The sequence below is a fragment of the Pygoscelis adeliae genome, unplaced genomic scaffold, assembly GCF_000699105.1.
Source record: "Pygoscelis adeliae isolate BGI_AS28 unplaced genomic scaffold, ASM69910v1 Scaffold154, whole genome shotgun sequence".
Taxonomy (NCBI): domain Eukaryota; kingdom Metazoa; phylum Chordata; class Aves; order Sphenisciformes; family Spheniscidae; genus Pygoscelis; species Pygoscelis adeliae.
The window spans coordinates 2,983,550-3,008,158 of NW_008825113.1; the positions used below are offsets into that span (position 1 = coordinate 2,983,550).

The 24,609-nt window shown below is 39.1% G+C and overlaps 2 protein-coding genes across 2 annotated transcripts in view; one reads left to right on the forward strand and one right to left on the reverse strand.

Moving 5' to 3' along the window:
• Positions 1-21,237, forward strand: part of TTC3 (tetratricopeptide repeat domain 3) — a 66,500-nt gene extending 45,263 nt beyond the window's left edge. The window contains exons 27-45 of the mRNA XM_009327972.1: positions 376-639; positions 1,086-1,132; positions 2,821-2,877; positions 4,239-4,315; positions 5,086-5,238; positions 5,599-6,508; positions 8,446-8,511; positions 9,212-9,361; positions 10,563-10,702; positions 12,085-12,153; positions 12,881-12,977; positions 13,957-14,057; positions 14,720-14,813; positions 15,411-15,509; positions 17,597-18,018; positions 18,478-18,598; positions 18,750-18,977; positions 19,195-19,284; positions 19,933-21,237. Coding sequence (XP_009326247.1) covers positions 376-639; positions 1,086-1,132; positions 2,821-2,877; positions 4,239-4,315; positions 5,086-5,238; positions 5,599-6,508; positions 8,446-8,511; positions 9,212-9,361; positions 10,563-10,702; positions 12,085-12,153; positions 12,881-12,977; positions 13,957-14,057; positions 14,720-14,813; positions 15,411-15,509; positions 17,597-18,018; positions 18,478-18,598; positions 18,750-18,977; positions 19,195-19,284; positions 19,933-20,043 — 3,296 coding nt within the window. The 3' untranslated portion in view covers positions 20,044-21,237. The remainder of the gene's footprint in view (positions 1-375; positions 640-1,085; positions 1,133-2,820; positions 2,878-4,238; positions 4,316-5,085; positions 5,239-5,598; positions 6,509-8,445; positions 8,512-9,211; positions 9,362-10,562; positions 10,703-12,084; positions 12,154-12,880; positions 12,978-13,956; positions 14,058-14,719; positions 14,814-15,410; positions 15,510-17,596; positions 18,019-18,477; positions 18,599-18,749; positions 18,978-19,194; positions 19,285-19,932) is intronic.
• Positions 21,238-22,570: 1,333 nt separating this feature from the next.
• DSCR3 (Down syndrome critical region gene 3) overlaps positions 22,571-24,609 on the reverse strand; it is a 35,364-nt gene continuing 33,325 nt past the window's right edge. Inside the window, exon 9 of the mRNA XM_009328029.1 lies at positions 22,571-23,135. Coding sequence (XP_009326304.1) covers positions 23,053-23,135 — 83 coding nt within the window. The 3' untranslated portion in view covers positions 22,571-23,052. The remainder of the gene's footprint in view (positions 23,136-24,609) is intronic.

The window sequence follows — 24,609 nt, forward strand, 5'->3', positions numbered from 1 at the left end:
AACAGATTTATTTTTTTAATGTCTTTAAATTCCAGAATAGGCTTAAATGACAATATTTGTATAAATAATAAGATGCTAAAACCTTGGACAAGATTTGGGTTCTTAATCCTATTCTGTTGCATCCATGTCCTTTAAGGAATTTATATAGATTTATTATACAAATACTAATTTGGTGTTGACTAAGAGGAAAATTTATATCCTCTCATAATTTTTGTTTGCATTTTCAGGATACAAAAGGTTTTACATAATCTGTTTCAACTACTGTATATTTAATTTCTACAACAAACTGTTCCTCTTTGAAGAGGAATATCACACTGTAAGCACCAAAACTCTGAAGCTGGAATGAATTGTTGGGGGTTTTTTAATCTCTTTTAGGTCTGACAGCTACAAAGAACTTTCTCCTTCAATATGGGCAATTTTTAAAAGAGCTTGACCTTTCTATTTTAACCACACTCTGGAATGAGAAGTATGGTAGTAAATTCGACTGTGTGACAACTAGTTCTGAAGACGCAGAAATTCGTGATTATTTCTTAAAACCACCCCTAGAGAAAACCCGTTGTTTTATATGGCTGTTAGAAGACAATAGAGAAAATTTTCCATTTCTTCATCAAGCTTTAGATGAATTCTTTGATAAAATGGGTAAGTATGCCAAGGTCATCATTCTTACAAGCATTGAATTTTGTCTGCTTTTACACCACATTTGATGGGCTCTGTAGAAGGCCGAAACCTCGGCAAACTACTAACCGTCTCATTAGATGGGATCTTCTGTGTTCAGTGCTTAAAAGGCAGTATGGCCTCAAAAGGCAAGCCACCCGTTTTTAGGTTACATTCTGCTGTTTTGTTTCACGTGCCACAACCAGCACGTGAGTTTACCTTTATGCGTAATATATGTTGTCCAACCAAAATAAGTATTTGTCTTTCAGTTTAAGCATAAAGATTCTGCAACTACAGTCTTTGAGATGCTTTGGTGGTATTTGATAAAGGATTATAATAATTACTACTGTAATTTCATAGCTCACCATTATAAGTTACATAAAATATTACTGTTTCTGTTTACGGATGTGACTTTGTTATCCTTTCAACAGATGACCCTACTGTTATATTAAAGAAGCAGGGAAATGAAAATATATCGGTAAGTGAACTTAACGTCTGTTTGGGATAAGCTCAGAAACAAGTATGAGTGTGGTGGTTTAAAAATGTGCAAAAGTGAATAGAGAGGTGCATCTCTTGGTTTATTTTGCATCATCATCCTTCAGACCTGATGAGAGATGTACTCTTTTGTTTTATCTTCTCCCCCCACCCCCCCTTTTCTTAAAGCATTTGAAGACTGCGTACCGTCTTTCCTAAACTTCTGTCAGTAAAATACTTGTTTAGGGTCTTCTCCTTAGTTAAAACACAAACCAACAAGATACCTTTTAGATTATGAGCATTTCAAGGACGCAGATGAGGAAGTTGTAGTGAAAGCAGATGAGGGTACACTGACGCGCTGTATCGCCTCCTTTGGATAGGGAAAATAAGGCAAATACGGTGCATGGGAATAGTGTTTACATATTACTTGATAACAGCAGTTTGTGTTAACTTTAGAAAAAGTCTCTCTAAAAGTATCCCTGGGGAATTTAAAAAAAAAAAAAAGCACCCTATTTACAGAGAGACTCCTACTAACTGCCGTATCTGCATATTTACCATGACAACTGAACTTGAAGCCCGATTCTTCCTCGAGTGTGCTTAACTTGAATCTGCATAATTTTGGACACTAATTGTACTGTATATTTTACAGTTCAAAGTAACAAATGGGACGGTAGCGTAGCCCAGCTTTACCTTCAGGTGTCGTTAAATTGTAAGGCTAGGAATTTGACGTTTGTTCCGCTAACAAGCAAAGTAAATTTGAAGTGAGTTTAGACATATTTTGCATTTGATCATTACAATTTATCAATGCTTTTCAGATTCAACCCATAAGTCTTAAACTGTACATCATTCTGAATCACTTTTTGATTAGTATCTTAATGAAAATCCATTCTAATTGGCAGAAGTATGTTACGTATTTCGGTTAATTATGTGTTTGAGGCACTCTCGTTTGAAATTATTCTAGCCTGCAGATAAATTTATCTGTACAAAAGCAAGATTTACTTCTGCTACAGAATAAATCTTTAGAGTTAATTAATTAATATACATCTTAATAAGATGTGAAACCCTTTGCTTTTTCATGTCATGAATTGGAAATCCGAGAATGAAATGAAAGCCATTACAATAAAGCTACTTCTATTTCAGCGTTGCTTATATCCTAAAATAAACTGTTCTTAAGTTACTGTTAGTAGAGTTATGTTAATGTATAATCACAGTCCTGTTCAAAAGAGAAGATGCATTTTGGTTCCTTCATCATTGCGTATCTCAGAAAGCTGACGTGACCAGAACGTTTGACAGTTCTGTTTGCTGCTTGTTCCCCAAACGAAACTCTGTCATGTGGGATGTCAGGGCTGCGTAAATATGCAATTTCAGCTATAAGTAATGAGTAAGCACCTGAAATACAAAAAGGATACAATATTCTGTTTCTAAAAATCAATGTTCTATGCGTTTAAAGAGGAAAATGATGAAAAGAAACAAAATGAATAAAATCTTGCAAAGCTCTGTTCCCTTTTGTGTTTTCCAGCTGGGGATGGAGTGGAGAGGGGAAAGATTGCATGCTTAACCTTGTAAATCTTGCTGGTCAAACCCGAATGAGAATTTTAATATGAAACGTCTTAAACTTTACATATTGATTTTGAAAACGCATCATAGTTTTATTCTAATGAAAAAACCAGTGACTTTATTTTTCTGTTTCAGACTAACGGTATCAAAGTCAAAAACAAAAACAGGAAGAAGAACTCAAAAGACTCAAGGGTCAGTAACTTTTTAGCGGCTTACTACAAATGGTTTTTTTAGAATTGCTGGCATTCAGATGGACAGAGGCTGGTATCCTAAATACCTTGTGGAGACTCATTCTTGAAGTAGTTTTTCCTGAAGTAAAATAATGCTGTTAAGACTCAATCAATACAGTTTTGTTTTGTTAAAATATGAATTTGTCAGAAAAAGAAGTTACTCATAAATAACTTTGGCTCTGACTGGATACCAATACGTTCAGTCTATCCACTGTCTTCATTCTGAATGACTGTTGTGATCTTAATTTCCCATATGGGAAAATGAAAAAACCCCCTGTGAATACAGTACACTGACTGCACTATGTAATTAATACTTTACGCTCCATTTCCTTTTGCACTGACAAGTAGCAAATTTGGAGAAGGACACTTTACCAGTCATTCTCAGAAAGAAAAATGTGTCCTTACACCTCATGAAATAGATCTGAAATTATGTCTTTAACTGTCTTTTCTGATAATTTTTACGGGCGTATCAGTGACTGAAGATGCAAGCATTCCATGTATTGCTCAGAAAAATGTTATTAGTTGTTCAGTAGTTTATAGATTTTGCTAGGAATAATATCCTACCTGAAACTTGTACTGCCTTTTGTCCTGCTTTTCTAGGATTTTGCTTTATCGAAAGCTTCAGATACAGTCGTCTTTGTTTCCTCCATGTCCCCACCTTTTTATAATTTTACTAGAATTTCAAGAGTAAACTTAAGATTTTTTTCCTGTCCTCATCAGCCAGGTTTTTCTTTTTCTGACTTGGATGCATTTATACAAGTCTGTATATTTCTAAAGTTATTAGATGATAAAAGACAACTAAAACATTTGTAATGGTGAACGTAAGAATAACAGGTGTCATATTAAAACCATGTGGAACTAGGGATAGCTCAGACTTACTTGTAGTAAAATTATTAAAGCTTGGAGGCTCTCAAATGTAAAGGAAGAGATTCCTAGAAAGGCAGGGGAAAGAAGTTACACAACAGTCTTAACAAAGTGAAGCTATAGTGTTGTTTTTTAATCCAAACTCAGTGAAAAATCAGGCACAGCTAGGTTTTTGATGAAACTGGTTAAAAAAAAGAGGGAGCTTGGGCTGAATATCCTGATTTCTTTTTCCAAAATAAGTTCTAAAGAAGAAATTAATAATTTTTAATTAAGAACTTTCTCGATATGGCTTAGTACTGATAATTGTACTTAAAAGTTTTGCAGTTTATAATATGGCATCTGAACATGATAAAGTTACAGAACAAGGTTCAGTGTAAATAAGTTACTCATAGTCTTTACAGTGGATCATTTTGCATATACTTTTGTGAGATAAAAAAATAATAATCTGTTTTTAATTAGTCTATTTTAGTATTATCCAGTGGCGTTAGCACAGCACCACGAGAAGAAGATAAGATATTTATAGAAGAAAATACTTTGTAAGTACCATCATGCATCTTTGCTTTTATTGCCCGAACTCCAAAGTGCTTTGCAGGTACCGGAGAAGACAGTCTTAGAAACACCGAGTCTGGGTTAACATCGGAGTGTTTTGATATGAGCTTGTGCAGAGCCATTACTTCTCTGCTTCCAGGACAGGTGTAAGGGGTATTAGAACTTTAAAGCTCTTAACAATGTAGGAAGTAACCAAATGGTTGCCAGGCTGCGGCCCAATACATCTTCTAGGCCAAAAGCTATTCTTTCAAGTAAGATCTTGCTTGCTTCGTGTTCCATTTTCACGTAGCAAGAAATTAGTTGATAGATTTGTACATACTGCATCAGTCACAACTGAACTCTGCCATCCACGCCGTATCAAGCAGGTTGTGATGTTGAATTGAGACACTCTGTAGTGCGTTGCTCAGAATTTGTGTTATTCAGGAGTCAAGCTCTTGTATTGTGAGCCCGGTTTTGCTCTTGCCTTATGGATGTGAAAGCTGCTAGGCAAGAGCTAGGCCTTATTATTATTAGCTAGTGGCAGGTCAGTTAAGTTTAACGGTGAAGTGTTTTGGGGATAGTGTTTATTCTGCTTGTTAGAAAAAAGTTTGCTATTGGGGTATATTTTTAGCACTATGTAGTTACCATACAGTACACTGTTTTCAGTATATGTGAAAAATACAATTCTTTTCAGAGACCAGAATTATTGTTCATATGCACTATTTATGTCTGTCTTCTCTCTCTCTCTCTTTTTTTTTTTTTTTTTAAAATGCTACAGAGATTTTACAAATTCTTATGAACCATTTGTAATCCCAGAACACCTTCGGGGGCAACTAGAGGAATTTGAAGCTCTCTGTGACATTTCAAATAGTAACCATTATCAAAGACTTTTGGATAATAACCCAGATCAAACCTGTGAGAGCTTATATGAGTATGTATACGTTTCTGTGCTTAGCAGTTTAAAGGGTTTAATATTCCTTCATAGTTTTTATAACATACTGTACTAAGTGCAGAATTTGAGTCCTGGTATATGTAGGTATGTACCTAAAGGTATGTACTAATGCTTTGAAATAGTTGTATGTTTTTAGTAAGATGTGGACGAGCAAGAGTATTACAGAAAATTTTTATGCTTAGCTAGAACACCATCTTCCAAATGATCGTTCTTCAGTAGCTCTAGAGGTTCTTTGCTTTTAAGTATTATTCTGAAAACGTAACGTGTGAAATACGATTTTAGAATTACATGAAAAAACTTTGCTTAATAATGACAGCCCTTTTTTTTTTTTTTTTTAAGATATTTCTCTCAAATCCTGGAAAAACATGGTCCTATGGAAATGAATAATAAATTACTAGTTGGGGAATATGAACATTTCCCTGAAGAAGCTCGAAAGATTGTAGAAGATGAAGGTGGTCTGAAATCTTTTCTTCTGAAATCCTTTCATTTCATTATGGTGGATAATCTTATTTGCTTAAGAAAGCATGCGCTTCTTATTAAAGAAAATACAAACAGAAATGAGACCGGAGGTAATGAAGAAGAAAACAGTATAGTCTGTGATGTGCACGAAAATTCTTCCCAGAACAAGCTACAGTTAAATCCAGCTGCTAAGGAATTCAAACCGCTGTTTTACCCTAAGCAACCCCATATATCAACATCTACTGACTTAACAGTAGCAAGTTATGAGACTCCACAGTATTTGCCCATGTCTTTTCCTACTTCATGTAAATTGGTGCATTCTTTGCATAGTCAGAATATTGATACCGCAGAAAATGAGCCGTCGTTTTCAGACATTTTACTAAAGTGCTTCGATTCTAAAAATCCTGGTATATTTTTGCCTCAGACTTCCTGGGGTTATCAATATGAAAGACTATTGCCGGTGCCTTCTCAAATGCCTCTCATTTCAAATGTTGCCAAGCAACCTAGTTATATTTATGCTGATCATGTAGCTCATCAGGATAATGATGAATCAGCAATTTCAGATGGAAAATACGTCTTCAGCAGTTTTATACCAACTGAAATACAAACGTATGAAGACCCTCAGTGCCAACTGGAGAACGCGGATAACACATTTTATGAAGACAATTTTGCTGTTGCAAATAGTACAAATGAAGCTGAATGTGGTATACAGGTTATTAAGACGGAAAAAGAAAGCAGAGGTATACCTCTAATGAAAAACAATCCTCATACAAGGATGATAGCTGTTCAGGTAAGAAATTAAAGCGGAACCGTTATTTGAGAACTTTTAAGTGATAAATGACAGTGTTGAGCACTGGAAAGTGCAACTCCTTTTTGAATGATTTCTTCATGACTTCCCAAAGGGTCAAATGTTGTATAGTTTCAAAAGCAAATATTCAAGTCGTACTTTCAGCCCAACCCCGAATGTAAGGGATCTTAAAAGTAGTATTTAGCATTCTCTAGTACTTACCTCCCCAAAAAAGGCCACGAGTTGGAAGATACTGAGGTGTTTATCAGACTGGGAACTTCCTTAGAACTTGCAGTTTAGTTGCTGAAACTTTCTGCAACTACTCTTGGTTTTCATATGTAATTCTTTAAAGAGAATTGTTCTGCCTGAAATTTTTGCAGATCTTTTGACCCCAGAGCAAAGGAGGGAACTCGTGCATATCAGTTTAAACTTCGCTTTAGAGGTTAAGGAAAGTCCTTCTGTGTCATCATTTTTCTTTTTGTAATTAGTTCAGTGATTTGTTTTAACTTTCACAATATTTGAGGATTTAGATAGTTGGTACGTTCTAACAATTGCTGGCTGATGCTTCCCTCGTGGTCTTACAGTGGCAGCCCAGCTGTAGGGTGAGCTCAAGGGCAAACTCCCTCACATTTTTCCTTTTCCCTCCTGAAGTAAAAAAAAAAAAAAAAAAAGTTTTGTCCTACAGGCAGAGAAAGCATTGCTGAACACCCTGAAAGGGGCAGGGCGTGCAGGTGAACGGAAGAGGGGCTGGAGCATTCACTCTTTAATGGTACCCCAGAGTCAGATCAGCATACACCACTCATGAAGACATGCTTCGAGTAACAGAGGGAGACAATGGTCACATGCACATTTGTTACAGAAAACATTTTGGATTAAGATGCCAGGTTTTCAGAGAGTTGTGGGTATGGCAATTTCACACATCCGTTTATGAGACGTTATCCAACCTGCTAGAGGGACTGCTGGGGCAGAGTTCCTCATCTTCATTTGTTTCTTGTCATTAAGGGAGGAATAGCTGTTCATAGCTGTAAGATAAATAGTCGTCTTTTTATTATTGCTTTCTAAGTAAGGAAAATGTTAACATGTTTTTTTCAAACTTGTTTTGTGTACAAAACTTCTCTTCGCTTTAAATCTTTCCTGAGCAGTTGCTGAAAGTTACTTTGCCATCAGTCCTGGCAGATGAATTTCGTCACTTGGCTGACTGGGCTTTTAAAATGGAATTTCTGTTTGGTTCCTGAACACATGCCACAAAGAGATAACAGAAGAGGCAACCGTTTTCAATGTAGTGAATTCTGGTTAGCAGAGATCAAAAGAGCACCAGGCAACAGATACGTTTCTGTTTGCAAAAGTGTGGTAGAGCAAGGCATTTAACGTTATCTGTGATTTTTAATAGCCTGTCAGAATGGCAACATCATCAACCGGATCTTTAATATGTTGCATGATTAGATTTTAAACTTCAGTACTTTCCGTAAGTCCTTGACGGTTGGTATTAGAGGAAAACAAGCAGGGCCTCTGAAGGTCATTGAGACTAGTCCCTTCTAAGTAGAGGCACTTAAGTAGTAGATCTTGAATTTAGGAGGAGCCACAAAACACAAAAGCTCCTCAGTGAGCTGTCAGACACTGTTTTGCAGTGTTAAGTTTTCAGACATTTAGAGCACAGCTGTGTTTAAAGACTTTGAGAACTGTTCTTAATATAAATGCTTCATGGTCAGTTAAACAGGGGAAAGATCACGACAAGAAGAAGTGCTTTCATTAATGATTGAAGTCCATTTCAGAAACACTTGCATAATTTCTTTTTACATTGTAGATAGACCTACTTCATAATGTAGTTGGACTTGTAAAATTGTAGGTTAGGTACAAAAGCTCCAAAACAGAGCTCACCTACTAGTTGCATGTATAAACTGGAAAGCTTTTTAATCAACTAATGATTCTTTGTATTCTAGGTAAATCATGAAGTAGCCAATAGGGAAACTAATACCTTGCCTTTTCATCCGTTTGAAATGCAACAAGTAAGTTACCTGCATATTTGTTTATATTTCTCATGAAGGTTAAAGGAGTGCCCAAAAATTCAGTAGTGAAAGGATAATGGTTCTCTGAAAATGACATGTTCTAACAGGTATTTTTTATTTTGGTTTGTTTGGTGGTGTGTCTGTGGTTTGTTTTTTGGGGTGGGTTTTTTTGTTGTTTTTTTGGGTGGGGTGGGGGGGGTGTTCTCCCCCCCCTTCATGTTGGGCTGTATTCTGTTATGTTCTTGGAAACTTCATATAGGCCCACAACAAGGCGGTTTTGGAACTTTGTTCTGTAGCTATTCAGATGTTGGAGTATGTTTTGGGGAAATTTAGTATTTCCTCTCCAAAAATTTTGAGGTTTGATTTAAATACTCCATTTGGGCATATAGACAGCTCAGACTGAAGTTGATGGTAGTCTTATGTCTGTACAAGGAGATAAAAGTGAGAAGACGTGGCCTTTGAACTCATCATATTCCGTTCATGGTCAGACAGGAATGCTCATTTCCTGAGCTGGATTGTAACTGTTACACAGCTTTCTCTCAAACACTCCCCCACCAAACCAACAAGCAAACAAATAAAAAACCCCGCTCGAGATGTTGAATCTCAACTGACAGCAGACTGTTCCTTTTAGACGTCATGAATGTTCGCTGCCCTGTGGTAACAGATACTAGATTGTTTTTTGTAACTGATTTATTTTCAGGGAGATATTCTACGTATGGAAAAAGAGCATCAGGTATTAAAAGAACAACTCAAAGAAGCACAGGAAAAATATGAACAGTTAGAAAGCCGAAGCTTGGAGGAAATCAGTGCTTTAAAAGAGCTCCTAAAAAAAAGTGTTGAAGAGACTGAGGTAATGTTTTTATCCATGCAACAGTGGGACAAGCTGCAGTGGCTCACAAGATTGGTTGTAACTGATCAACAGAATTTTTGAAACTTGAATGGTAGTCCTCATTGCTGTGAAGTCTAACTCAGCAAACCTCACAATCTTTGTGTGTCATCTTCCTGCGAACACACTTAGACACACAGGATACTGGTTGCCTCCATCTAGTGGATAGGTACTGGTTTTGGTTCAACCCCAGAACAAAAAAGCAGTACGCTGCTGACTCTTTCCTCCTTGATTTGTTGGGTTTGCTAACGGGCTTTATTTCCATGAACATGTCCGGGAGCAAGAGGAGTAGTCCCCAGGCAACACTACAGCCTATTATCACTTTGACTTGATTACTTCTATAGTAAAAGCTGTAGATGCTGCAGGCTACCCTCTTGTCTACATGAAAAGGAATTTTTCCATTAAAAAAAAAAAAAATCGGGTGAGACCGAAGCCATCTCTCCCCATGCCCTCTCTTTAATCTTTAGTAAGATGGGGCCTGTCATTCAATTTCAGTTTAATGTTTTTTTTTTTTCCTTTCAATGGTGTGTTGGAGTAAACTCATGTACTGCAGCTTTGGGAGCTCCGGAGTTCTAGCTTTACCATTGGCTGCAAGTAGCCTGGCAAGCTTTAATACGAGGGATGATGGAGTCTCACGTCTATTTTTCTGTATGAATATTTGGTAAAAATGTGAGCTCAGAAAATTTTGAGCGGAAGGCATGGCTGTATGCAGGGTGGATGAACTTGTCCACGGGCATTGTAGGCGCTTTAAATTTTTTTTTTTATTTCCCAATGATGCATTAATGCTACTTTGTTTTTTTTGAGCAGTTATGGCAGCCATAAGATTCACTGCTGTCTTGCTCTCTTATTCAGTACTGATTTTGAGCTGGATTTTTGAGTTGGATTTCAGTACGTATTTGTACGTGACACTGTGGAACGGGGTTTCTTCTTTCATGTGACTGCAAAACAGGGTTGCAAGTATTCTGAAGCCACGTAAGTGAGGTGTGCAGATCATTGCAGGAAAGCATTTATGCGTATGTTGCCCACGCTAAACACCTGAACTAATAGTAAATTAAGCACTAGTAAAACTATTACTGTAATTTTCACTGGTTTAGCTTCTGCTCTAACTTGCATTTGAATAAAATAGTGTTTTCAGAAATAACGTTTCCTTATTTTCTGCTTTTAGGTATCAAAGAATGAACTGGATTGGCTTCATCAAGACTTAGAAATAAAAGTGAAAAAATGGCAACAGGAGAAAAAAGAAAATCAAGAGAACTTAAAAGCACTAAGGAACACAGCTAAAAAGCATACAGATACCAACGATAGGTACTAATTTTATATACAGATTTACACCGCTTGCCCTTTGCTTGATTTTAATTTTTTTTAAAGCAGCAGTAAGTACGGTTATTTCTGATAGACTATGGTAAGTTTCAGTATCTACTGATTCCATGATGTACGCAGAGTGAAAACTCAAACTTGTTGCCCTGATTATGTCATTCTGAAATGAGTTACATGCAATTCTTGGATTAGAGCTGCTGTTAATAGGATCTACCTACAACATTATTTAACCTAACTAATAAATACTACTCCTTCGCTATTGAAGATCTTCCCACGTTTTCCAGAATCCTTTAGATCTGCACTGCTTTTTCGCTTTTCTCCTTCATGACATACCATCGTTTCCTCAGCGTGCTCCTCTGCACTTCCATTCTTCCTTCTTCTATTGTACAATCAACCCACCCGAACTCTGGTCTGCACCTGTTTTTCTTACACGCGTTTTGTCTGTTCTGCCACATAGCCTGTCTGAGGGTCATCCAAGGATGCATGTTTCCTTCTTTTCTAGTCCTGTCACTCATTTCTCAGATTCAAGTAAAACTGCAAGAACCACATAACTGCAGGTATCTATTGTGGTTTTTTTTTTTTACCCATCCTTCACCCTGAAACAGAAATCTGCAGGGCTTTCCATGGAACTTAATAATATCAATGTATGAATCCCATCGTGACACTTGTGCAGCGAACCCAGCAGTTCCCCTGGCAATGAGCTCTCCTGGCTATGGAGGAGCAAGAATCAACTTCGGTCAACTTCTACCATAGTCAACAACCATCCATGAGATCACGTCACTGACGTGCTGAAAAACAAATCGTGTGTCATTTGATGAAGTATTATCAGTAGCTTTATCGGAAACATTCTAAACACTTCAGAAATCTTTAAGTAACCTAATCATTGGCTGTGTAACCAACTAGATGTTTTATCACGGTAACAGGCTGAAATATGTGCATGTCTGCCTTAGTATTTTGATTTTTTTTTTTTCTTTCAAGTTACAGGTAAACATTTAAAATAGCTTCTAGATAACTGATGAAACTGGCTGACTTAGCGATAATTTTTCTAATCAGATTTGACAATTCCTACTGTATTTTTAATGTTCTTTCTCAGTTTACAGACCTGAGAAGACTTCTGTCCTTGAATGCTGTTGTGTTATCTTTAGTCTGAGTAGTTTGGGCCAAATCTCTCTTGAAAAATCATTGGCCTGCTTTTATATTAGTTACTGCTTAATTAGGAATACATTTAAATGCACTTACAGTATTAAACAGCATATAAAACACAGATTGTCACTGCTGCATAATTGTCACTATGGTTATAGAGGAACGTGTCACGTACTTGCTTGTGAACATTTTTCAGAACAAGCTTAATAAATGTTTGATTATTCTAGGTATTCGAAGACCATTGATGAGAAGGAAAAGCAGTATAACACATATTTGAATACATACCTCGAGACCAGGTAAAACTCTTGTACCTTTCAGCAATATTTACATTTTTCTACTGACTTGTCGTTTTTGGAGGTGTCTGCTTCGCTCTGGGTGAAGGCTTAGAAAAAACAAGCACTTTAACCTTATCTCTTATTCTCAGTTAGTTTACTTTTACCTATCATAAGTCAACATTATTTTCTTTTAGATATTTAGAATAATAGAAGTCTGGCTTTTCAAAATACTCTCATACATTTCCCTTGATTATACCATACGGTGTTCTACAACACACGTTAGAAGTTGGGTGTGGTACAGAGGTACTAAACTGTTGTATGTAGCTTTGGACCCTCACACACTTATAGTCCTAAATGTACAGAAGGTTATCTAAACGTTTCCTAAAAGTTACTCATTTGCATATAGTATAAAGTCAGGGTTTCATTTACGGATACATTCTTTACGTATGTGATCAGGCTCAGAACAGTAATACTTGCCTGACTACAGTCGTCAAACTCCTATAAGCTTTTTAAGTTGCACAGTGAAATGTGGTTAAGAAATCCCAAGGTCAGGTCCGTGGAGCCGGCAGTACGGCTACATGAGCATGGTACTATACCTGAAGGCACGAGCTGTACAATGTAAATGGAGATGCGTGGTTCTGAAGAAGAGAGAAGTAATAGCTGTAGAAAACCTCTAAAATGCCATAAATTTTAAATACTACTCTGTTGTAAATGTTACTCAAATATTTAACTTCTTTTTATTTCACAGTAATAAACTTGCTAATGAGAAAGTAAAATTGGAAGAGCTTATAAAAAAGAGTCAAGACGACTGCCAAGAGTGTGTGAAAAGAGCTGTTAAAGCAGAGGTACAAACAAAAAGTCTTGAAACGCTTTTGCTAGGGCTTGGCTCATTTGTGCTGATAGTAGGTGGGGAAGATGACTGGCGAAGTCTTATCTAACAATTTACTTTTTAAATAGCATCTACAACTTTTCATAAGCGTATACCGAAAGTGTTAATCGAGTACCGACAAGTGCTGTTCATGATGTTGTCCTACAAAACTTTGCAGATCATCAAAGCACATTGTTGTTATTGACCAGTATTAAAAGTGCACGGAATTTGGGACATGTAGTATTGCCCCAAACAAAATTCAACTAGTAATTGAGTTTCATACTTATCCTTGTTATGAATAGATTCCATTAGTAAGAAGTAACCGTAGGAACATAAAAAATTCCTTGTTAACAGGAAGTCATGGTTAGTGAATATACAGCTGCTACTTCATCAGGTAGACTCAGAATGCAACAACCGACTTGTGTGTTTCACTGAAAGGAGGAGAGTACTGATAAATAGCAAGATTTTTTTTTCTAAAACAGTATGCTTTATACCGGAAAAGCTTTGAATATCATGAACGATTCTCCCTTCCTAAGAAGGGCTTGAAGGCTGTCTTATCTGCAGTAGGATTTTTATAAAAAGATTAGATTGTTGGTCCACATTAGTCTTCAATCATGCAGTATTTAAAAGGCTGCCTTAGTCACTTAAAGTGTGTGTGTATATTTATATATACATATATGTATAGGATAATTTGCAAATGGAACATTTATGGAAGCTTTCTACTACCAGTTGAAGTGAATGTAGCCTTTTTATCCTCCCGAAGGCCTGCCAGGGCTGTTAATTCCACTTGAAATTCCTCACTGTAGGAACTGTATGCGTGTTGTACTCTGTATCATCAAACTATTGTTTCAGATGCTTATTAAAATCTATTTCGCGGTTTTATTCCTTGTGCTACAGCAGTGCTTTTACTGCACTTTTGTTGTTGTTGTTGTTGTTGTTGTTGTTGTTTTACACAGATGTCAGTACTCAAAAACTGGAAGGAAACTGAAGCATGCAAGCTAAACGGCATAGCTGCCAATGCAGAGGCAAATCTTAGGGTGCTGAAGTCATGGAGCAGGTATGGAGAGTTGACACCAGAAATCTCAGTACTACTAGTTGCTAAATACAAGTAACTACTGAATGTTTAATCACGATTATTTAACTGGACAAGTCAGTTCTGCTCACAAAGGGATGCTAGCCTGAAAGGTGCGTAGAAACATAACAGTTAAATGCAGCTTTCCTGAAGCTGAATTTCTGCTTAGTCTTAAATTACCAAAATGTGTGATACTTACGCAGGAGCAAGCTTCTTGTCTTATTCTTTCCTAGCCGGGGACGATCAGGCTGCTGGGAACATCCCAGTTATTCCTGCAGAGTATCGCTGGGAAAGGGCTGCAAAGTAAATAGAAAAGAGTGCAAACAAAACTGCTGGGCATGCAACAACATTGTTTTCTTCCTTACGAGGAACTAATTTAGCCCTTGGTGTTACCTTTTTGTAAAACTTACGCCGTGTTCCCTTTCTCTGTCCTTATGTTGCCGCAAAATACTGATTTACATTTGAGGAGCTCGCTTCTAAGATTGGATAGGATCTAAGTACCAGTAATTTAACCGATTTTAACTTGAAATTGCTTGAAGTCTTTAACTGTGATTTAGTTGGTAGGGGAAGGAACTGTTGTACTGATTTGTACTGAAAGAAAAATAATGGGAATGTTGGAGTTTAACTGAAAATCTTGAATACTTCAGCAGCTCAGCTTCAGCAGCACCTAAGTTGAAGTCACAGATTGATTCGTGGGAAATATTTATTTCAAATGTAAAGAAACAACTGGAAAAAGTAGAGGTAAGCCTTAATTTCTCTGAACAAGCTTTAAGTTTAAGAACTTTGGAAATTAAAACAGAATAAATACCTTAAATAATTTTGCATTCCTTTTTTAAAACACCAGTAGCTTGTCCTCCAAATACTGACCTGCTTTGTTTTAATTGCAAAAGAAAGACACAGTGTTAAGTCTGGATTATTTAAGTACAGCTAAGTTACAGTGAATGGCTTCGATTTTATAAAGGCAAAAATCTGTCCTTAATACACTTGCTTCCAAATCGGATCCCGCATTAACAAGTCTAGTCTCTTGGTTCTCTGAACTTTAGAAATCCACGCAAATTCTTTAAAAACAACAGAAAACTCTCTATGAAAAGTTAACATGTAAAATGTCTAGGCCGAGTTTTAAGAACTAGAAAGGGTTTCCCAAACCCCTTCGAGCATCAATGCAGGTACTTAAATACAGGTTTATGTTACTATAGCACATGGTAACCTTATGTCTCCTTTTGAGAGGCCTGGTCTCTTTGGTGTTCTGCAAAAAAGTAGTCGTGTTAATGCCATTTTGGATAAAGAGCGAGCTTTAGTTAATGCTGATGCGGAGGATAATTTGTGTTCCTTCTGCAGGCCGAGTATGAAGAAAAAATTCAGATGGTGGAAAATGGTGTACGGAACTGCCTCGCTAAAATGGAAACTGTGGACCTTCCTTCTCCTCCCAGCGTCTTAGTACGTATCTTAGATCTGAGAGCGGTTTGTTAAGAAGTTCTTTAAGTTTGCATCGGCGTGGCTACCCGTTATAGGACATCTACATAAGGAACTTGAATATATAGCCTTGAATACAAAGTAATCTGGCTCTCCATACATCCAGCTAATGTTCCAAAGGAAAAGGTGACTGCAGATTAGCGTGAAGTCCGGTGAGAAGCACATTCTCAAGTCCTTTGAGAGGCTTAAGGTGTTTAAAGTTAACTTTAAACTGCTTCACGTTCTGTCTGAACCGTTGGGACTAATATTTTTGCGTCTCGTGACTTTCCTGTAGCACCAAAATCCATAGGGACAAGGCCCCGTTACACCAACATGTCTAACCAATTACGAATACCGAAATCAACTTCCAGTCATATCTGTTGTGAACTAGATGGAGTACGGCCATTTATGGAAATGCATCTGTAATGACTACATCCCAGATAAATACCATTTAAAAACATTTTCTCATGGGCCAACGGTTCCACAGATGCTTTGCTCAAATCCTGTCAGTTACTTCCGAACCCTGCGGTTGTTCTGGTGTGCGGACGAAGGCAGTGTTAAGTCCATACTTACTGTTGATGAACTTGATGAACTGTTCATCAGCACGGTGGTGGGGAGACACACGGCCAAGCTAGCCGCAGCAGCGGTGCAAACAGCCTGCCTGCTGCCCTTCACTGACCAGGGCACAGAGCGGATGCCCGGTCCTGAAGACAAATCGCATTCAGAAACCCCTGGACCTGGCACAGTCTGGAGCAAGGAAAAAAGGGTTCAGTCATCTCTCAAGGTAGGGGAGATAACTGACTCCCTAAGTAGAACGCATTCATAGTGCACGCACATAGGAAATCCCCGAATTCACTGAAGATGCCACACAGCTTTTTTTATATATATTCTCTGCAGAAAGCCCTGGGTTTTTCGTTTGTTTTTGGTATAATTTAGATTCAAGGCTCTGTTCTAATACTGTATATTTACGACTGCTACTACAGTTTTTCTGGACTGACACAAGTAATAGTTACGCTTACGGCCTCCTGCATACCTTTTCTTCCCCACTTATTTCTAGGTATCTCCTTTCTACTTACTGGCACAGAACTCCTAAGAATATGTAGATGACTTGGTTACCATCCCTAGGTTACCATCAATTTACAGGCTGGGGGAGAGCAGCTTTTGAGCCTCTTGTTCTGCATTTGGTGCCTATTTTTACTGCAGTAATACAGGAGTAACCTTTTTAGAAGAGAGATGTGTAACTCTCTCAGCTTTGAGAGGACTTCAATAGGCAAATTCCGAGTCCAAATGAAAAAGACTTGATGAAAACCCTTCTTCTCTCTGTTTAATTCCATTAATTAAACACCTTTACAGAGAAGGTAAAATACCGCTTCAAAAAGGTGGTAGACTAAAGAACACAGAACAAGAACCAGCAGGTTTGACCACGAAGAAATGTAGAATTTTAGTTCTGTGTGTTAGAAAGCCACCTTCCTGGAGCAGTCAAGTTCTGAAACAAATAGCAGTCACGGGGTCGAACAACTAAATTTATTTTAAGGAGTTCTTTCCATTTATGGAAGAGAGTCGTTAGTGCAAAAAGAAGTCTTCCTGGATCGTGTCAGCTCCAAGTTTTTCAAGACGACGACTGTAACGGACATGTGTTTCTGTTTAAAAAAAAATTACACTGGATTATATATAGATTATATAATCTGTTAAAAGCAGTGAATTTCGTATTTTCAAATTGACGGCGCTTATTTAAAGCAGTTCTGTGTCTGCCACCAACTTGAACTGTACAACTTACAGCTGCCCAACAGCCACGCATTCTTTAGCGAAGCACGAGTAAGTTAAAGGAACGGTTTGCGTATGTGCTCTCCTGCTTAATCCTGTTTCAGACAGGTTGTCTATACGTAGTACCTCTTAAAGAGCACCTTTGTGCAATACTTCTACCTAGGTAAAGCAAGTTAGGATAAAATGATGTGACCTTCCACTTCCTTAGCGTGACCAAATGTGTCATAGTTCACGCTGCACATGCTCGAGAGTTCCGCTCAATTTACTTTAATCACTGTTTTTCCTGTGAAATCTGTTTGTTTGTATAGACACAACAAGGCAGAGCTCCCGTCAGCGATCTGGCCGTTGTCACGTATTCCTCCGCATCTGCACATCCTAATTCACTTCCTGCATTGTCAAGTTCTGAAGATCAAGGTCCAACACGTGCTTCATTTCATACGCTGGCTGGAGTTAAGCCAGCATACGCAAATTCGAAGGCTTGTTTCGCAAGTGGCGGTGCAGTGAAAACACGCTCCAAACCTCTGGAAGGATCACATTCTGATAAAGTTTCGGCAACTTGCCCGTCAGGGATTTCTGGAAGCGACGCTCAGAATGTCCAGCCAAACCCGAACCAGCAAGATGACTCGGCTATACAACTGAGGCCTTCTGGACTTCTAAACAACAAAATGCTTCCGAAAGCACTTGGAAATATTATTGCGCCTCTACAGAGTATATTCCCAAACTATAGCAGGTATTTGTTTTAATGAGAGTAATGTTACGCTGAGTACCAGGAGCTCTGAATATCCAACGATGAAGTACAGAAAGAACCGATTCCTTAGTGTAGATGGCTTCTGTTTCACGGGAACAGTACTACTAGTTGTTCCCCTCCCATGCAGTGAGACATTCCGTAAGGGAATTAGACCCGTGGTGTTGGCTTACGTGGTTTGGGTTTTTTCCCCCGTTAGAACCGCTAACAAATAGAAGTGTTACCACCTTATTGTTGGGGTTTTTTAGCGATTAAGGTAGATCCTAGTTATCCAGAGGTATCGGAAGCAGGTACTTGCTGCAGTTGATTTGGGAAGTTAGTATCTTTTAAAGCTCTACTGCTGTGAATCGCACATGGAAGCTACGGTCTTCTCTAATACTGCAACTGTGCAGGTAACAGCCATGGTATTGCCGGTCGGTAATTATGTCTGTTTTGTCCCTTCAGTTCGGACTTTACTAGCTTCATAAAAGACGTACAAAGAAGAAATGGGAATACATTGTCAGGTTTGAGCTTCGACGAAATTCTAAGCAGAGTGACGGAACTCATTCTGGACCAGCAAAGCAAGGTACTGTGGCGTGTGTAGTTGCCGCCTTTTCTACCGTGCATCTCTGACAGAGGGGACAGTGCAGCACAGTCCAGAAAAGAATGCAACTTTCCTTTGCTGCCAAGCTCTGAAATACGAACTTGCTCCAAATTCTTTTCCAATACCTGTCTAGGCACCAACTTCAACAGGGAGACCTGTGCAGTCAGTGCCCTCTGCTTCGCCAGCACAGACTGGAACTCGGAGTCGGGAAGTGCCTGCAGAAGACAATGCACCCAGCCCGCCCAAGGCAAGACCCGCGCGTAAAAACGCCTCGAGTAAAAATCCACCTCAGCCAAATCTCCAGCCCTGGGGAAATGTTGGCGCGACACCTAAATCTAAATGGAAGAAACTAGACTATACAGTAAGTCCTCCACTGTTTCAGTGAACGTGAAGTGATTGCCATGTGCTTCTTAGAAGACGTGAAATAACCAAAGTATGGCTGGGAAAAACAACTGACTTCTTCATTTTGTGTACAAAAGCTTAAAGATACTTGGTTAAAATTAGTAAACGTCATTAACTTACTAGAATTTGCTGATTAATTGTTGCTAGCTTTCAATAACTTAACGTTTTGTGCGTAGGCCTCCAGTGACGATCCTTGCACAATATGCCATGATGAGCTAAGCAGAGACTTGTGTGAACTAGAATGTGGGCACCGTTTTCACAGAGCGGTAAGGATTTTTGTTCTTATCACTTGCAAACGTTTACAAACTCAGTTCAGTTGTGCCCTCGCTCCACTTTCTGACAGCAACCTCCCCCCCCTCACCCTTCAGTGCTTAAAGAACGAACAGCGCACAGTTTTCCTTTATGTGCTGTGTATGCCAAGACTTGCTATGTATACGGTCTTACTGTGACAGAAAGTTTCCAGTTTTAGATTTTTGACTAAAACGATAATTCATCAGAGTGAATTTAAGCTTATTCTTCAGGGAATAAATCTGGTAGTCAAGTCACAGATTTGTTTGCAGCATACGTACAGAACGGGCTATCGCTCTAAACCCTGCATTTGCCACCTGATGGCAGTTGTGTGTATAACTTCAGCTAGTAAGAGAGTCAGGATTATGTTAGAATAACTTGGTATTTCTGTCCGTGACTTCTTCCCATTACCTGATGTGTTTACTGCTGACTTGCTCTTGCGGAATAGGCGCAAATGCAAATCGATCAGCACAGCGTCAGAATTGGAGAACAGTTTTCGGACTGCAAAGTTTAGTAAGACAGAGCGTGCTGGAAAAGTGCTTACCTATTAGCGACGACTATTAACATACTTAAGCTGAACTCTTTATACCAGACTTTGTTTCCTCAATGTCTTCCTATTCTTGCAGTGCATTAGAACATGGCTTAAGCAACATTCAAGTACCTGCCCGATCTGCCGCGTTCATGCCCTGTTACCTGAAGACTTCCCCGAGCTTCCTGCACGGAACAAACATGCCTAAACCCTGTTTTGTTTGAACACATTATAGTAAAAGATGCAAAGTGGCTGCAGAATAATCGCCGTGATAAGGAACAGAAACGCGATGCCTAGAAAGAGACAGAACCCTGGTTTTATTGAAAACGGCAGTGGAACTCAGACCCATTCAGTATTCGACACTAACACCAAGCTGTAAGACGCCGGCCCTGCCACGGCACCTGCAGAATCAAGTTAGCATACTCCAAGATCCAGCACTTTTCCTGGCTGTTGCCTAAGTGTGCGAAGCCGATGTAATGTAGTTCAGAGACCAGCAGCACACAAAACGGGTAGGGATTTTCGGCTAAGGGCTATTTAAGCTCTACTGTATCTACTTTTCTCAAAGGATGGCGCCTAATTCCTGTAAAGAGGGGGCTTTCCTTCAGAGCTAACACCACACTGAAAATAAATTCCAGTACCAAACAAGTAGGTGACCTGAATGCCAGACTAGCAGAATTCGGAACAGCCGAGACATTACCTTCCTCCGGCATAAACAATTACAATTTAACTGCAGGATTCAAATCGGGCTTGTTGTGATCATTATGGATGCGGCTCATCTAATTGTGGCTCCTTTCTCTGCATAAATCCATAGCTAATAACTCAAATCGTTTAGAGAATGACTTTTAGTAATATCTTGAAGCAAGAATTTTTAAGTCTTCATGTGACTCTCTCTGTTTGTGTATCATTGAGTTGGAATAGCGTGGCTCAACTCTTTAATCTCAAAATACGGTTTCAATTTCCCTCATCGTTGAAGAGCTGACTTGTTTAAATCAGAATTACAGGATTTTTATTTTTTGATGAAGCAACGCTGCATCTGTATTCTGTGCATGGATGTTCATCAACAGCGTGAGGTACAGAATACAAACAGCTGAAAGGCTCGTTATCCTACTGCTTTAAAAGTCTGAGCTTGCCAGAGTTCCTTCATCACTGTAAAATTTGTCCCAAATGGCCAACAGACCAGGACTAGAGCGTGTACGGCTTAACCGCTCTGAAAACAGAGTGTGACTGTTGTTTGGATACAAGCAGTATTAAATTGATTACATGAGATTAAGTTAGCTAATTCTAGGGCTCGTTTGTTCCCCCAAGTGATATGTATCCTCCAGATGAAGTTTTAAACTATTCTGTGATTAATCAGTATATTAACTGGCACTTCGATCAAAAATAAAATTACTACTGCAGCTGATGTGGGTTTTTGTGTAATATTTTTGCTAAGCCTGAGTTATTGGTGAGTAATCTACTATATGCTAGAGAGCTAAGGCACCTTGCTGCCTGAAGAATTAGGTACAGCACTTGCATCCTTTTCAGCTTCCATTATTTTCTCGGAGTGGGGGATACAGATACGTCGTCGCCTTAGCTTTTCACAAAAGCAGCTTACGTCCTTGGCACTCGGGACGCTTCTCCAGCGCAGCAGCGTCCTTGACCTGCCATACAGTGGCAAAGCAGTCCCACACATGCTGTATTGGACAGCGTTCTCCAGATCGAACACAGCGTGCCTCGAGGTAGTAAGGGTGAGCTGGCTGTGGAAACAGTGCCCGGCTGTAGCACTGGACTGGCATTTACATACGCTTGCATGCTACCAGCCAGTCTTGTTCTTCCTGTACCCACAGCACAGGCAGGATCCCAAGTTCCCAAATAAGCAGGATGGTTTTTGATCTGTGTTCCTCTTCTCTTCCCTGACTCCCGTAAGCTGGAAGGATTTCAGTGATTTCCAGAGGTAGTTCGTTCACACCTTGAGAGGGGACCATTACTGTACCGGGAGCGGGGCAGTCGAGCAGGGTGTACTTCTGCACCAAGGGAGCCGATCTACTCTGGATGCTGGGGCCTGAGGCAGGACGAACACCAGGCCACCTCTCCAAATAACTAACTTCTGAAGGAGGGTGGCGATAGTGCTGCTTTGAGCAGCAGGTGGCACTCTTACAACGTCATGTAGACCAGAAAGAGGGGCTTTTGTTTTCCAAAAATCATCCTGTACAATTTCCTGATCTTAGAGAAGTGTTAAGTTATAGCAAATCTCCGCCTGTTCCCGCCCCCCCACCAGACTGCTCTAAGACACTGAAATAAGAATTTCAGATGTTTACTCCTAAAATATAGAAGATATAGAACCAGGGCTAAACCTTCAATTACATTTTCCTACTTGGCAATGCTGCTGGATAAAGCTAAAGGAAATTATTTTTGGCAGTTTTCTTAATTGTGTCTGTTCATGTTGTCATCTTTACACTCATACTTTATATGCTTAACCTGCCTGTACCCCACATAACGGTGTATGGAAAAGTCACAATTGTGGCTGTTCTTTTAACTTAAAACAACATGAAAATCTGCAACCTGTTTGTTGCAGAGATAAAGTAAGGGCATTGATTTTCTCATCCAGGGAAGAGCCCAGGGAAAAAACCACAGGCAAAACAACTTCAGTTCTAAGCACTCCTCCAATACAGACTCGTATTCCCAATTTGACCAAAATACCCTTGGTGTTACTTCACATTCACCTTGCAGCGTTCATCCCACACCACCACCTTGCATTGATGCAGTACCATTTATTACACCTTCAAAGACACTATTCGGTATTATATTACAAGTCCCATACCCTCCCCCCAGCATATATACACCATGTATAACAAGACTTACTCGGGTTAAGAGGTCTTCAAAGGAAGAAGTGTTACGAAATGAAATAAGGGGAGAAACTTACTACATGTTCCAGAAGTTGTAGCAACATACAGAATCGTTCCTTCAGGATTTGTCTGAGAAAAATGGGGGGAAACATAGTGGTTGAGGTCAGAGAGATGCCTGACAAGGCTGTCTGGATAGATACATCCACGTAGGCTATCGCAAGGCAGGCAAAGTCTTAGCAAGGTTTACAGAGAACTGAAAGCACAAGAACTACCAGCAGGGAGAAGGAAGCGATGTGTTTTCAGTTCGAGTAAGACGTGGATAAAATTTCACTTTGTCTCTGAAGAATTTTGTCCTTTTTCAGTAAATCCTTTAGTGATTCTCCTCTGACTATTTACATCCTGCAGAGCTTCAGCGGGAAGTTCTCTGTGATGAGATGATCATCATGCAGAAGGACAACAACGTTAACTTCAAACTCTGGAAGAAGGGGGGGAAAAAAAAAAAATAAGGAGTTCCGTATTAATCTGAATTGTAGCAGTAGGATGGGAGGCAGGCAGTTCCTGCTCCCAGATGCAGCACCGCACAGGGCTCTTCCAAGCCGTTTCAGTACCCTGGGTTTTCCTGGGGCAGGGACGAACAAGGTGCTTCAGGCATCCCAGACCTTGGACCGTTCCTAGAGAGCCATGGCTTGTTCAAATCTTTGGGATGCCTCGGGATTCATTTACGTATCGCTGAAAAACTACAACATCTGGCCAACAGGCAGAGTTCAGACATCTAAGATTAAAATGTTTTGGGAAAAGATGCCCCACACTTGTATGCGTTGTTTAGAAGCACCGAAGTGGAAGAGTTAGGGAAAAGACTCCTCCCCTGCCATCGGCATGTAACACAGCCGTGGAATCCTGCATTATGTATGGCCTTACGACATTAAACGCCAAAATACAATATACCTGCAAACTATGCAAACCATTTTTCAAGATGAAAATCTACTCTTTAGATAACTATATTGTGTTACTCAAAACCAAAATCAATGTCAGATCTATAACCAATCCTAAATGGAGACAGAATACAAAGTCAGGTGGAGTTAATAAAGGAAGGGAACCAGAGATCAAAATAAACTGAAAATACTTGTCCTTTTTTAGAATCTTCGTAACTGTATCTTATAAATATCTTATATGTATCTTATAAAAGACTGTTCTTATAAATAAGAGTAGATACTTCACTAACAGTAGCCATTTGTCACTGTGAATTACTATTTATTAGCTAGAAATGGCAAAAAGTAGAGAAGAATATTATTTTGGGGAAAATTGCTGTACCTAGCAGGTGCAAAAATGCTCTTGGGGGAACAGATAAACAGGTAGGCAAAGCTGAAAAACTAGTTGTGCGCATTTGTCCAAGATACACAGCAGAAAAGTAGGAGGGGCTTCAGCTGGGAGGGATCCTAAAGGCAGGGACTTGTAGCTTCAGTCTGATATGATAAAAAAACCAAAAAAACCCAAAACAAAAAACCCCAACAGATCCCAGCAGGATGAAGGGAAGAAAAACAGGCCAGCAAAGAGAATTTTTGCAGTAATTATTTGAACAAGTGAGGAAAACCCTAAATTTCAGGTGTTTGTTAATGAAAATGGTGGATTTTGGCAACAATAAGCAGGAAGAAGCAGCCGGTGTAGATAAAGAAAAGCAAAGTCACATACAGCCTAACCTTTTTCTGCTTCTGAGCCTGTGCAGCAGGAGAATGGGAAACAAAAAGGAGAGGAAATGGAAAGGGGGGTTCTTGCTGGTGGTGAAAAGGAGGAAGGGGACATCGTGGCATTTCATTCTTGGGCTATTACTCAAGTGTTTAATCACGCGTAATTTTTTGGCAGAAAAAGAATTACCTGCCCTTACACAGCTTCTCCTGTCCCTTTACCGTCTAATTCTGTTAGTCAAAAGTAGCTTAATAGTTGCACAGCTG